Source organism: Malaclemys terrapin, chromosome 10 (assembly GCF_027887155.1).
Source record: "Malaclemys terrapin pileata isolate rMalTer1 chromosome 10, rMalTer1.hap1, whole genome shotgun sequence".
Taxonomy (NCBI): domain Eukaryota; kingdom Metazoa; phylum Chordata; order Testudines; family Emydidae; genus Malaclemys; species Malaclemys terrapin.
Window position 1 is genome coordinate 4,127,142 of NC_071514.1, and position 13,894 is coordinate 4,141,035.

A 13,894-nucleotide genomic window follows, 5' to 3' on the forward strand; every position below is an offset into this window, starting at 1 on the left:
GGCCCAGCGCCTCTCAGTGGTTTGAGCATTGGCCTGCTAAACCCAGGGTTGTGAGTTCAATCCTTGAGGGGGCCATTTAGGGATCTGGGGCAAAAATCTGTCTGGGGATTGGTCCTGCTTTGAGCAGGGAGTTAGACTAGATGACCTCCTGAGGTCCCTTCCAACCCTGTCTATGATTCTATCTTTGGGGGTGCATTTCATGTATGTGTTTCAAACAGCTAGCTACCCTCTGCTTCCCAGTCCCTCTGAAGGCCCAGACTGGAGGAAGGAGGGACTCACTCCTTACCACAGCCATGGTTTACCTTTCCTACTTGGCTTCTTTAACAACCCTTTTGATCCAACTCCACAGCTACCATAAACACTCACACACAGGCATGCCCCAGGATACATGACAGATAACCCAGATATTTCGCAGTTTATCACCCTCCATCTATCTAATGATCTTCTCGCACTCATCTCCATGTTCCCCAAGCACCACCCTTGGCTCCTTTCTTACTCCCCTTTTAGACAGATTTTCCTTACATGAAAGGCCTGTATCTTTTTATCACTGGTTCTCAAACAGCTTAGCATGCCCTGCCTTTCCCCACCATCACCTCTAAGAAATCTGGGCCAAGCGATCATTCAGCACTTCGCTGACATTTCCGCATTGTGTCTAAGCTGTGGAAAGCTTTGATCCATCATTCTGGTTGGGAGTGTAGTAAATGTCTGTCAGCCGTCCAATGGGCGCTCAGAGGAATTCCTGAGACCTCCAAATCCTGCTTCTTGGGAAATGTGCTGATCTTGCTGAGAATTCATTCATCCACTACATGACTTCATAACCATTCTGGGTATCAAATAGCTCCCATTTGGTGGTTTAAAAGTTGTGCCAATGGAAAATTACGGGACATGTTGCCCACAAAATTAGAAAAATGTAAGGGTCTGCTCTGTGTTTTCTGATAGATTACTCCAAATTAACCAAGGAAAAATGTTATGAGATGTAACAGAGTAAGCGCCATGCAGCAGCGTTTAGAGAAAACACTGTTGCCAGTTACGAACGCTCAGCTCGACTAATGTGCTCCTCGCTACTGTTCATTACAAAGACAAATCGACTAGAGTAATAAGTAGCTTCTTGAGTTTCCAGCTAACTTCGGGATTGTACTCGGTGCTGTACAAACACACAGTAAAAGCTAGGCTTTGTCCCAGGGAGCTCATAGGCCAAATAGACAGAGGATGGGAGACAGTGTTAGTAGTGCCACTTGACAGATAGGGAACAGGAACCGAGGCACAGTGAAATGCTCTAGGTCACGCAGGGAGTTTGTGGCAGAACCAGGCACTGGACTCAGAACTCTTGAGTCCCAATCCAATGCCTTAGCTAGAATGACATCTTTCCTCCCTACATTGCAGCATCGCTGTTACAAACTGTATTATTTGGAGCATTACTGTAGGTCAATTTTTTGATGAAGCGTTCCCTTGCTGACGGTATTGTTAAATATAGCAAGTGTATTTTATTGTTGCATTATCTTATTATTCCATTGTCTGATTCATTATTGGGACAGATATCCTGCAATCTCCTGGACAAACCATATTGAACTATGTTAAAGTGTCTTAAGAGGTCATTGCTTTAAAAATGCAAATGTATCGTGGGCTGGTATGTAGCATCTTTTAAGGAGGAGACAGGACTTAGGTAAACACCGGGAAGTGTCATGTGCTTCCAAGGACTCTTGAGAACAACGGACCAGACAAGGCTGAACTTCTAGCTGAGCGAGGTTCCCGGGAAATACTTGGGACGAAGGGAATGCAAATGTCTCACTACTGGGCCATCCTTTGGAAGCTGCACCTTGAAGAGAAACCCATTGTCTGGCTCATTACCTAGTCCCTGTCTCTTCAAAGACCCAGCCTGGCTAAAGGAGGGACTCCGTCACTCCTGGGGGAGCTAGTTCCAAGCGAAAGCTGTTCTGAATTGGTAATCACAGGAAAAGCTCCTGGGTGGGTTTTGAAGAACTAATCACCAGCCAGAGCCCTGGTTAGAGTTAGGGGCTGATTTCTGGGAAGCTTTTTAGCATGCGTGTAGGTTCTTGTATTGTTTTTAGTGTGTTTTCTCTGTAATGGCTTTACCTTAAGACTACAAGGGCTTGCTTAGAAAGAGCTGTGTGATAACTTCTAACTGGGCCATTGCACTGTCTACTTCCTCTGAAGGGAGAAGAGAAGCAGGCCGGCTTAGGCAGGCTGCCTTTTGCTGGGGATACCACAGTATAGTCAGGGGACTGCACAGCCTGGGAAACACCCTGGTTGGGTGGGACTCTCGTCTCCACCCAAGAGAGGTGACCCCAGAGGGGGAATACAGGTGCAATTGCCCTGACTTGTGGGGATGATTATTTACTGTTTGTATTAAGATAGCACCTAGCTGCCTCAGTCATGGAGCAGGACCTCCCTGTGGCAGGAGCTGTACAAACAGCACAAAAAGATGCCCCCAAAGAGTGTACATTCTAAGTAAGTTAATTATCACTAACATGTGGTCACCATGTAATAAAGGAAGTTGGGCTATTTCTTGTTATTTCTCTAGCACATTTGATCACAGAAAATCTTTATTCTTCTTTGTGATTATTGGTCCAAGAATAATCAGTTTTATTTGGTCTTTTTCATTCATCGCTGTATCTAAAATCCCAGAGTAGGATTTAAACCAAGAAATTTGAAATTGGCTTTGTGACTGTGATACTAGTTTAACAGAACTGCATGGGAAGAATGTCTGGCTTACAACAACTGTAGTTTCCCTGTTTTTCAAGCTTCAGTTCGGATGTCTTTCAGTCCGTGCGCACAGCCACAAGGAGCATGTTGGCTATGAGAAATGTGCTGTGGGTATCTCTGGTGTTTCTGGTAACCTGTGGTTTTCCATTTCAGGATGATACAGACATCAATATTGAATGCATGAATGAAGAAAAGCGCCCCAACAAGAAGGTGTGCAATGTTAGCTACCCCTTCTTCCGAGCCAAAGCAAAGGTAAAGATAGTTTCTGTTATTTGACCTGGCAAGTCCAAATGAAATATCCTGCCGATGGGGTGCTCCGGCCCCTCCTCTGTGGCCGCAGAAGGGTGCCACTGAGCAGGCAGGGGGCAAAGGTGCCACTGAGCGGGCAGGGGGCATGGCCGCATTTGGGAATGGCGTTCAGGAGGTGACGTCGTGCTGAGCTCCGCTTCTTGCGTAGGGCATGCTGAGGACAGGGAGAAAGGTTCCTCCACTGAGCCGAGCCTCTGTTGATCGCTCCCAGAGAAACACTGGGGCTGCAGATTCTATTTCGGCCATTGGAACAAAGTAACCTAGGGAGAGCAGAGCCCCATTCGCTTCCGGAGCTAAGGGGGAGCATTCCTGTCCAGATCTCTGCCCAGAGCCCTGCCTGCCTGCACTGGGGCTGGGCTAAGGAGCTGGCCCAGCAGGGATGAGCAAAATGAGTCAAAGACCAGTAGTTGCTTTCATTTCTATTTCAGAAGGCCACCAGTGTTAGGGGACAAGAGGTCAGCTAAGAGGTGTCAGCAGCATAAAAGTTGCATTGAATCCTAGCCGATCTTCAGGCAGCCAAATTCAAACCAGTCACACGGAGACAAAGAATTTGACTTTAATCCTTTGGCACAGTTTAATGTTGGCTGTTCCAATCTGCTGCTGCCTTACAAAATGAGTCCCCTTTTACTGGTTAGGTAGAGCAAGCTAAATCCTTCTCTCTTCCATTTCAACCGGACCCTCTGCCCCTCATTCATCATACTGGAGATGTTCACGTGAATTTGCGCAAGAACAAAAAGAGAGAGAGAGACCGAATGAAGGAAACCTCACTAGTATCAGTTTGGTGAAGAGCGTGTGTCACGTCTAAGGGGTTTTTCTCAGATAAACCCCTCGGTAGCATTCTTTTTAACCCTATCCATTCATTTTAGTTCTAGATCAGCTAATATTTTAGAAACACGGATCAAACATTTTAATGAGCGTTAACCTGTTTAGTTCATTACATATGGGCTCAAAGACACACTTCACTTGTTATTCAAATTATGATGTTATTCATACGTGCAGTGAGGCAATCCTTGCACTAAAGATCTTACAGTCCAAGTTGACAAGACACAGCAGGTGGGAGAAAGGAGGTATTGTTATCCCTATATGACAGATGAGAACAGGAGTGGCAGAAGGTCCCTAAAAGTGGGGGGGCCGCAGGCGCCTGAACCGTGGCACCGCCGTCACATCGCCCCCTTCCTCCCGAGGTCCCCCCCGTACTGCTCCTTCTCCCCGAGCCCCCACCATTGTGCTGCTCATTCTCTCAAGGCCCCGCCCCTACCCCCGAGACCCTGCTCTCGCGTTGCCTCTTCCCCCCCAAAGCCCCACCCCCACACTCTCTCCTCTCCGCTCCTTCCCCCTGTCACTTGCCTTTACCGACAGTAAAAGGGGGGCGGGCATGGCCCCCTGGCTCTCCCTGTTCTGGCACCCCTGGATGGGGAATTTAGGCACAGAGAGATTAAGTAACTTGCCCAAGGTAACATAGCAAGCCTGCAGCAGATTCAGGAATTAAACCCAGATCTCCAGTCCTGTGATTTTACCACAAGTTCCAGTCTGACAGCTTAGTATCCCTGGACTTGGAGGCTTTCAAAAAACAAACTGAAAACCGGATTTAAATGTTGCAATTCTCAGAATGAGCTGAAGGAAGATCGTGGATATGATTGTGCATCTGCATCCAAATTTCACATCTCCAGTGTTTGTGGCACATTTTACCAATATGAATATTTTTTTTCTTCTTCTAAACAAGGAATGGATTGCACCTTCAGCAAGTTCACGGATGACACTAAGCTGGGGTGAGAGGTAGATAAATGCTGGAGAGTAGGGATAGGGTCCAAAGTGACCTAGACAAATTGGAGGATTGGGACAAAAGAAATCTGATGAGGTTCAGCAAGGACAAGTGCAAAGTCCTGCACTTAGGACAGAAGAATCCCATGCACTGCTACAGGCTGGGGACCGAATGGCTAGGAAGCAGTTCTGCAGAAAAGGACCTGGGGATTACAGTGGACGAGAAGCTGGATATGAGTCAGCAGTGTGCCCTTGTTGCCAAGAAGGCTAATGGCATATTGGGCTCCATTAGTAGGAGCATTGCCAGCAGATCGAGGGAAGTGATTATTCCCCTCTATTCAGCACTGGTGAGGCCACATCTGGAGTCCTGCATGCAGTTTTGGGCCCCCCACTACAGAAGGGATGTGGACAAATTGGAGAGAGTCCAGCAGAGGGCAACAAAAATGATTAGCTGGCTGGGGGCACATGATTTATGAGGAGAGGCTGAGGGAACTGGGCTTGTTTAGTCTGCAGAAGAGAAGAGTGAGGGGGGATTTGATAGCAGCCTTCAACTACCTAAAGGGGGGTTCCAAAGAGGATGGAGCTTGGCTGTTCTCAGTGGTGGCAGATGACAGAAGAAGGAGTAATGGTCTCAAGTTGCAGTGTGGGAGGTCTAGTTGGATATTAGGAAACACAATTTCACTAGGAGGGTGGTGAAGCACTGGAATGGGTTACCTAGGGAAGTGGTGGAATCTCCTTCCTTAGAGGTTTTTAAGGCCAGGCTTGACAAAGCCCTGGCTGAGATGATTTAGTTGGGGTTGGTCCTGCTTTGAGCAGGGGGTTGGACTAGATGACCTCCTGATTCATCTATGATTCTATGAATTAGCATATATATCAACTCCCTGTATGTTACGTTAGAAGGAAAATGGGGTGACAGGCTGACGTGTTGGAATATAAAGAAGCAGGTCATGACAGAAGCTTTCCCAGACTCAAAACAATATATTAGTCTGAAACCTTTGCCTGTCAGGAGCTCGAAAATGATGGATATGCTTCATTCACTTCTCTAGAATTTAAACCTTGCAATAAAACCGTCGTGTGTGCTTGTGGCCATAAAATAAAATGGAGCAGCCCGATTCCACATGACCTACAGCGGCTAAGAATTCATCTGCGTGGCATCAGGTAGTTCGGGTCCTGCCAAAACAAAGACAAGCTGGAAATGGAAATTTGGCCCTGGGAGCTGGAGTAGAATTTTAATATTATAATCAGCTGTGCACTGTCCCAGACAGTTTGAGGTCATTGCCACGTTTTTTTCAGATCTGCCATTAATGACATTTTATTGTTGTTGGAACATCTCTTTGGCACTTCTTGTCCCCCATCGGTGGAAACAATGCCTCAGATGTGAGTTAACTGTATGACACAGTGAGCCTGATAGGCCTTTAACAAAAAGGATGTTTTTGTTCTCTATTCTAAATAATAATAATAATTTAAAACACACACACAAACAAACCACCAAGTCAGTAGCTGTTTTCTCTGGAAAGATATGGCTCTGCTTGAAACTTGCCAACCTCTCTTGTAACATTTCATCCATGATCTTTCTCCCACACACTTTGTGACTGGCTGAAAAGTTGTGCTCTGCTGCGATAGGGTTAATGGGAAAGGATGGTGGCAGAGGGGAACTCGTGTCTGCGACAGCTGGATAACTGTATTTGTTTAATGTTTTTTTTTCAATCTGTTTTTAATCTCTGCAGGTGGCTTTTCGCCTGGATTTCGAATTCAGCAAATCTATTTTTCTTCAAAGCATGGAGATCTATCTAACTGCCAACAGGTTAATGATTGCATTATTTTTCTGTTCCCTTTGCACATATTTATCACCTTTATTTTCTAACTAAATACAATGCTGTCTGCACAGATCTCGTCTTAGAGCGCCTGTCATCTTCTCCCTCCTGTTGCAGCTTAACTGTTGATGGTTTTCACCTCTTCCCCTTCCTCCCCATGCAATGGCAGCCTGAGATTTTTAATTGGAGTGAGTTTGGAGAGCACAGATACTCTACAGTTTTGTTCATAGTTGACAGGAGCCTGCATTTCAATCTTCAATATCCATTAGCATTGTTCAGCAAAGCTGGCAACCTCTGCTCTAGAGGCACCCAGGGCATAGCATATGGAAATTAAATTACCTTTGGCTGTTAGAAAATATGTAGCGCTGTACTTGTAAGTCATGGCTCGCTCTCTCTGGATATCTGATGTGCTTCAGCTGCCAGCAATATTCCAGGGTGTGTGGATGAATAGAAAGTGACACTTGGCAATGCTTTTCATTCAGCTACTTTCACTAACACAAACACTCCCCATAAAAATACCTTATGCTTGTAAAGTTCTACTCACCCACTTGCCCGGCACAAGTAAATTGTTTTGACAGGCAAGTAAAATCTGATTAGGGTTTTGTTGGTTTGTTTTTGTTTGTTGTTTCCTGCATCAATCATCGTGGCAAAGGGCAGCCAAGGAGATTTTGAGCCTGGGCTAGTAAATGTTCATGACAATTTTGCAAGGCTGCTCTGTGCTCTGAGGAAGGTTTTGGTAACCTAAATTCATTGCCTTGACCTGGGAAAAGTTACTAAGGAAAATCTGCTTCTGTCAGCTCATTTGCCAGTAACATAAGAACATAAGAACGGCCGTACTGGGTCAGACCAAAGGTCCATCTAGCCCAGTATCCTGTCTACCGACAGTGGCCAATGCCAGGTGCCCCAGAGGGAATGAACCCAACAGGTAATGATCAAGTGATCTCTCTTTTCTATGACTTCTGCACACACTTGGCATCTTCCAGAAAAACACAAGAGGGCAAATTCTGACTCATCCGGAACTGGTTTCAAAGGATATGTTTACACTGCATTGTAAACCTGGGTCTGTGGGACCCTGGCTTCTGGGCTTGGTGTTTCCAAACCCACGCGTCAGTGTCTACACTGCATTGTAAACCTGGGTTTACAGTTGCTGGACCCTGGGTCTCACAGCCATACTGCGCTACCCGGACCTTCTGACTGGGTCCTGCAGCGTGAGCTGTGTCCACACTGCAAAACGACAAGGCTTGGACCCGAGTCACAGCAGGACTCGGGTTCTGACCCATCCCCCTAGCAGGGTCCTAGGAACTGGGTCCCATGTGCTTGCTGACCCAAGTCCGACCGATTTGTGTGTGCATGGAAGTGGGGCTTGGGCTCAAACCTGAGTGTAGACCTGGGTGCAAATCAGAGTCTTATCCTGTACTCACTGAAGTCAATGGGCCTTTTGCTGTTGATTTCAGTGACTGCGGGTTTAGAGCCAGACACTGCACAACTGAATGAGTGCGTTCTGCCCAGAGGCAACCCAGTTTCCTTAACCTAAGTCTGCGTGGAACATACCTAACTTGTACCATGCCCCGACCCTCTAGAGCCCATCCTCTAACACCGCACTCTGTATTAAGCAGCTCTCCCACCATAGATGCCTTCATACCCGTGTAACTGCATCCATGCTACAGAGTTGTACTGATTCAACTCAATCATTTTCTACCAATTTAGTTACATCATCACAAAAACTGTGTGTAGACAGGGCCTTTGTAAACTAAACAGAACTATCCGGATTAGCAGTCGCTATCAGCTACTTCCTATGAGAGAAGATGCTTCCCTGTTGCCAATTCTGCCTTCTACTCTTGGCAATCACACCCCAAAGCAAAATAAAATGGACTGGGAATTATGAGGTTATGTGCTGGACTGAGGCTCTGAAATGCCAGCAGAAACCAGGCAGGAAGAGGGCAAGGGAAATTTTTAGACAGAAGCTTGACAATAAAGCAGAGAGAGAGAAAGAGAGGGTGAGAGAGAGAGAACATCATTTCCCTTATTCTAATAAAGTTTCTTGTTCAGTGTTAGAAGAAAGCATCTGGTCCTGTGATTCTTTAAGATGTTTGCTCACCACTTTCCCAGCACAGCTGTTATAGTTATACATGTGCCTGTGATCTCATTGGCCCGGACTGACTTCCATTGCTGTCCTGCGTAACTGTCAGCTTTGCGGCAAACACCATGTGATCTAAGTTATTAACCAATCAGGATGCTTTTACTGTGTTGTTAACCAATTGTAGTTGATAAAATAATACTTGGTCAGTCATTTTGCTGTGAGAAATAGAAAATGAAACCAGGAGTTCTCACGACTGTGGCTCTTTGGGGTAATGTTGATCGCTAGTTTGGCTCCAGAACCACTGAGGTCTGAGTATCGCTGCTCTAGAGTTTAGGGGGCGGATTAATTCTTTGCAGAGTTTGTGAATCATGCCGTGTCAGCAATAAGTGCCTTTTATATGTTCCTATCCCACCAGTCCCGCCTGGTGTAAGCGCCAAGGTGAAGGGCCTCTGTCCCCTGCCCAAATAGGCACGAGTAATTGCAGAATGTTGTTACTGTCATTCCCCTGCCTTCCTAGAAATTCATTGCACAAAATCAAAGCAGTTCCCTGTATTTTTTACTAGCTCTGACAGTTCATACGTGAAGGGACGGGCCCTAAGAAGGCTTTGTCAGCAGCTAGGGGCCAGCGTCCCAGCCCTCCATCGAGAATCAGTCGTCCCATTTGGACTCTGTGCTGTGGAGTCAGCAAATTAATCCTCACGCCAGGGTGGGCTGTTTCCCCCGCTGTGTGGAGTGGCCTAAATGCTGTTTTCCTTGCTTGGCTTCCAGTGACAGCGAAGAACAGGAAAGTACGAAAGAAGATAACGCTGCTCTCCTGAATTTTCACCTGAAATACGAAGCCGACCTCCTTTTCACCAGGTTTGTGGTCATCGTGGCCAGGGGGTTGAGGAATCTGTCACTGAGCAAACCTGGCCCAAACCCTGCAGCCCTTGCTCAACCCTGATACCCACTGCTCCTAGGGCTGCATGTGTCCCTGCCTGGGGGGAGGACGCTCAGCTCACGGTTTGCCTGGAATTGTTCCATAGAGGCTGACGGGCTGGGGGCTCTGCTCCCTAAACTGGAGTCAAGGGTCTCCATGGGAAGGCTTCTTGCCTCTGCCCTTCTGTCCACACGTCCCCAGCGCCTCTGCCCCACAACATGCTGCCGGGCGCTGGGTGTGGGGAGCTCCGCAACAGGGAGGGGCATCCTGGGCGAGGCCCCCTGCGCGTTTGGGGGAGAGAATCTGGCATGGGGGTGGCCAGTCTATGGGGACCACCTGTGTTAGATGGGAATAAGGGGAAACCACATGAAACACAAGGGACAAGGTTTTATTTTAAGGGGCTTTTTAGGGAAAAAACATTTTCCGTAACATTTCAGGTCTTTTTTTCTCTGATGTGTACATTTCTACTGCCCTCGGGTATACAATGCAATTATCAGGAGCTTCAATTCAGTGGTTAAAATGGTACTTGTGATCAGGTTTAATACATTTCAGTGCATCTTCAAATGAGGGACAGGTGGTCCCCCTAGCACAAATCAATGAAATAAGGGACTGTCCCTTAAATGAAGGGCCAGGTGGTCAACCTAGGCCAGTCCCACCAACAACTACCAGCCTGTAGAACGGGCTGCCCCTGATTGGCTTCCCCGAGCTCTAGGAGAAGAGGAGAGCATGCCACAGAGGTGTGATGGATCCGCAGGTGCGGGCCCCACTTTGCATTTTGGGTTAGAGCAGCAGGGTTTGTGGCTGCTCTCGGAAAGGCGAGAGAAGAACGCACGTTGGTTTCGAGGAACGGCTCCTGGGTAATGCTGACCGAGCTCTCTTGCGAGAGGACCCAGCTCAGCAAGTTGTTGGGTGTCAGAACGCAGCGTAGCAGAACAGGCCCATGCAGCAGCTTGGGAGGCAGGAACAGCTGACAGCTCCCAACGCTGAGAAAACGAAGGCTGCCGCGAGTGAGGCCGGACTATGCAGCTGGCGGCGGCTTTGCACACCCGCTCCTGGGTGTGCAGCTGACCTCTCCGGCTAGCCCAGATGTGTGGCCGTTTGTGCAGCTGCTGCCGGTTGCACACGCAGAGAGGGACGTGCAACAACAGAGGCTGAAAACTCTGCATGTGGCATCCGAGCCACCAGTGTCCCAGCGGTGTGCACAGGAGGGGCGGGGGGATTGGCAGCATCACTGAAATGTTCCGGCTGGACTGGACCGTATCAGATACCCCTTAAAAAACCAAACTACCACTTTCAAAGTTGTGCGGCTGGGAAATCCTGGTGCACGTTGCTAGAGAGAAGACATGCGAATGACTCTTTCAGCGTGTAACTAGAACTCTCATTAGCCCACTGAAAAGCTTCCTTGTAAGGACCCAGGTTGCGGCTGGGGGGACGTATCCTTTGCCAGGTCTGTTTTGCGTATCGGGAGATCTGGGCTCCCCAGAGACACGGGGCAAAGACGCACTAACGCAGCGAAGCAGGTGAGCTGTATGGACGGGCTGATTCACAGTCATGGCAATCGGCCCAGATGGGGAAAACCTCCCTGTTAGCCAACAGCAAGAAGGGTAGGAAGTTTGTGCTGCCACCTCAGGCCCTATGGGAATTCAGACAATGACTGGCTTCGTGTTTGTAAAGTCCCATTCAGTGGCAAACTGGGACTGCGACAGGGACCCTGCGCTACGGCCTGAGAGACATGAGCAGAGGGCTGGGAGTCAAGAATTTCTGAATTCTAACCCTGGCCACCAAATTAGCTGCTTGGCCTTGGGTGAGCCTCTACCCCTCTCTGGGTATCGGCTTTCCGACCTGTAAAAGGAAGATGGTAACAGTCACTTTGCCTGCCTCATAGGGGTGTTTGGAGGAATAATTAGCTAGTGGTTGATGCTAAAGTGCTATACAATGACATCACTTTTCATCAGCAGATCTCAATGACGGCAAAGGAGTTCAGTCTCCTCATCTCCATTTGACAGATGGGGAAACTGAGGCATGGAGCATGCAGTGACATGCCCCAGGTCATCTAGCAGGCCGGTGGTAGAGCCTCAAATAGAACTTGGGTCTGCTGAGTATCAGTCCAGTGCTCTGTCCGCTAGGCCACGCTGTCTCCACTGACTGAGTAAGAGCTTAGTGACACTGTTATGGCCCAAAGCCCCGTGGGCAGCTCACAGAGGGTGCCCTCGGTGCAGATACTCCTTTCCGCACAGTGTGGGGGTTGCACGCTATCTCTGTGGTGCCATCTCACCACGCAGTGCCTTTGGGCGTCAGGGAGCCCCAGTGGGGTTGGGGTCGCCCCCTACCACGCCCTGGTGAAAAGCCTGTGGACAAGGAATGGAAATGTTTGGAGGAGGGTCTCCCCACACCTGCCTTCCTATGGCCTAATCCTGCATCAGACTAGTCAATGGGTGTGTAGCCATTGCCTCCAATGGGAGCTTGGTCAGGCCCTTAAAGGGGAGTGTGGGGACCAGGGGCGGATCTCTGTGAGGCAGCTGTGGGAAGCTCTGGGTGGCCATGAAGTTGACCTGGAGGCTCAGATCCACCGCACTCCTAGCTGAGCATTGACACAGTGCTCATCACTGCAGTGGGTGAGCCCTGCAGGACCCAATGCCTGTACCATACAAGGTCAGACTACCCTCTGATACAATGATCCAAGCTTCTGTGAGCTGCGGCACTTGGGCTATTACTGTGGTATCTTTTCTTTCCTTGGTCGCCTGGGGCCGGAGTTTTCCTTATCAGCAGGGCCTCTGGCACTCCTTGCTTAGAGTTGTTTGAAGGGCATTTCCTTAGCCTGTTTGGAAAAGAAGCCCCATCTGGAGTGGGCCGTAGTCCAAGCTTCAGAGAAATCTGCAAAGGAGATGTTTGCTGTGGTGCTAGTCTGGATTGAATAACAATGGTACAAACGCAACTCTGCTTGGTAGCATCAAAGGGGCTACCGTTCAGGGCTACCGGCTTCGGGTTTTCTGCTTGCCAAGAGAGCGTTGGAGTGTTACTCCTGACTGGGCGTGATGCGGCCATTACTTTGTAGCTCCAGCACTGCACAGCGTCTGTTTGAATCAGGATCCGTTGCATCACAGAGGACCAGGCTTTCCCTACCAATTCTAGTGCCACCCGTGTTTCAGCTGTTCCGCGTGTTTCAGAGGGGAACCGCCGTGATTTCCATGTAACCCGGCTTCTCAGGCAGGCCACAGATTGACAGCAGTAGTTTGCAGTGGAGGAGTTAACACACTCTCACTGGCTTCTTTTTCCCAACCAGTAATTTCAATTTGGGTTTCTGGGGTATTTAGATTCCTACTTTCCTCCCAAGGTGAAACGCTTTCCAATGATGTAATTATGCTACATTATCATTTAAAGATTACAGTCCAGTTTTCTTCTACTGCGCGTCAGTCTGGAATACAGATATAAATGAGGCCAAGGTGATAACTCACCGACATTCCAGTGCAATTCATTCTTCCAGCCAAACCCCCCAGAGCCCTGCTAAATAGATCTCATGCAATATTTCATAGCATCCTGATTAGACATATTCCATATGGCATGTGGATTACACACAGGAAGGGAAAGCAATCTAAACCCGAGGGATTTGTATATTATTTAAAATCTGGATTGTGGGTGTGTTGTTGAAAAAGACTAACTCACACTGTGGTAAATACAGTATAAATGAGAGGAAAAGATTAGTTTGCACATGAAAGGAAATGTAATGTGAATGTTCATTTTTGAACACACACATTGATTGCATTCATAAGGCCATAAGAACGGCCAGACAGGGTCAGACCAATGCTCCATCTAGCCCAGATCCTGTCTTCCAACAGTGGCCAATGCCACGTGCCCCAGAGGGAATGAACAGAACAGGGAATCATCAAGTGATCCATCCCGTCGCTCATTCCCAGCGTCTAACAGAGGCTAGGGACACCATCCCTGCCCATCCTGGCTAATAGCCATTGATGGATCTATCCTCCATGAACTTATCTAGTTCTTTTCTGAACCCTGTTATGGTCTTGGCCTTCACAGCATCCTCTGGCAAAGAGTTCCACCAGCTGACGGTGCGTTGGGTGGAGAAATACTTCCCTCTGTTCGTTTTAAACAATTCCTCACTGTAAAGTATGGGTGCGATGCCCAGGGCCGGCCACAGATGACCGCTATAAACACGCTGCGGGACAGCATGGGGGAACTCTCCGTGTTCATGCTCAGCTGCCCCGCTTCAGCCCAGGAGCAGCTCAGCAGAGGGAGGGGCAGAAAGGTGGCCACCCGAGTGCTCCCTGA

The 13,894-nt window shown here is 48.3% G+C and overlaps 1 protein-coding gene across 2 annotated transcripts in view; it reads left to right on the forward strand.

Moving 5' to 3' along the window:
• Window positions 1–13,894, forward strand: part of ITGA11 (integrin subunit alpha 11) — a 153,625-nt gene that overhangs the window by 121,223 nt on the left and 18,508 nt on the right. For both annotated transcript variants that reach the window (XM_054043016.1, XM_054043017.1), the window contains exons 21-23: window positions 2,878–2,976; window positions 6,522–6,598; window positions 9,457–9,546. In XM_054043016.1, the coding sequence (XP_053898991.1) occupies window positions 2,878–2,976; window positions 6,522–6,598; window positions 9,457–9,546 (266 nt within the window). The remainder of the gene's footprint in view (window positions 1–2,877; window positions 2,977–6,521; window positions 6,599–9,456; window positions 9,547–13,894) is intronic.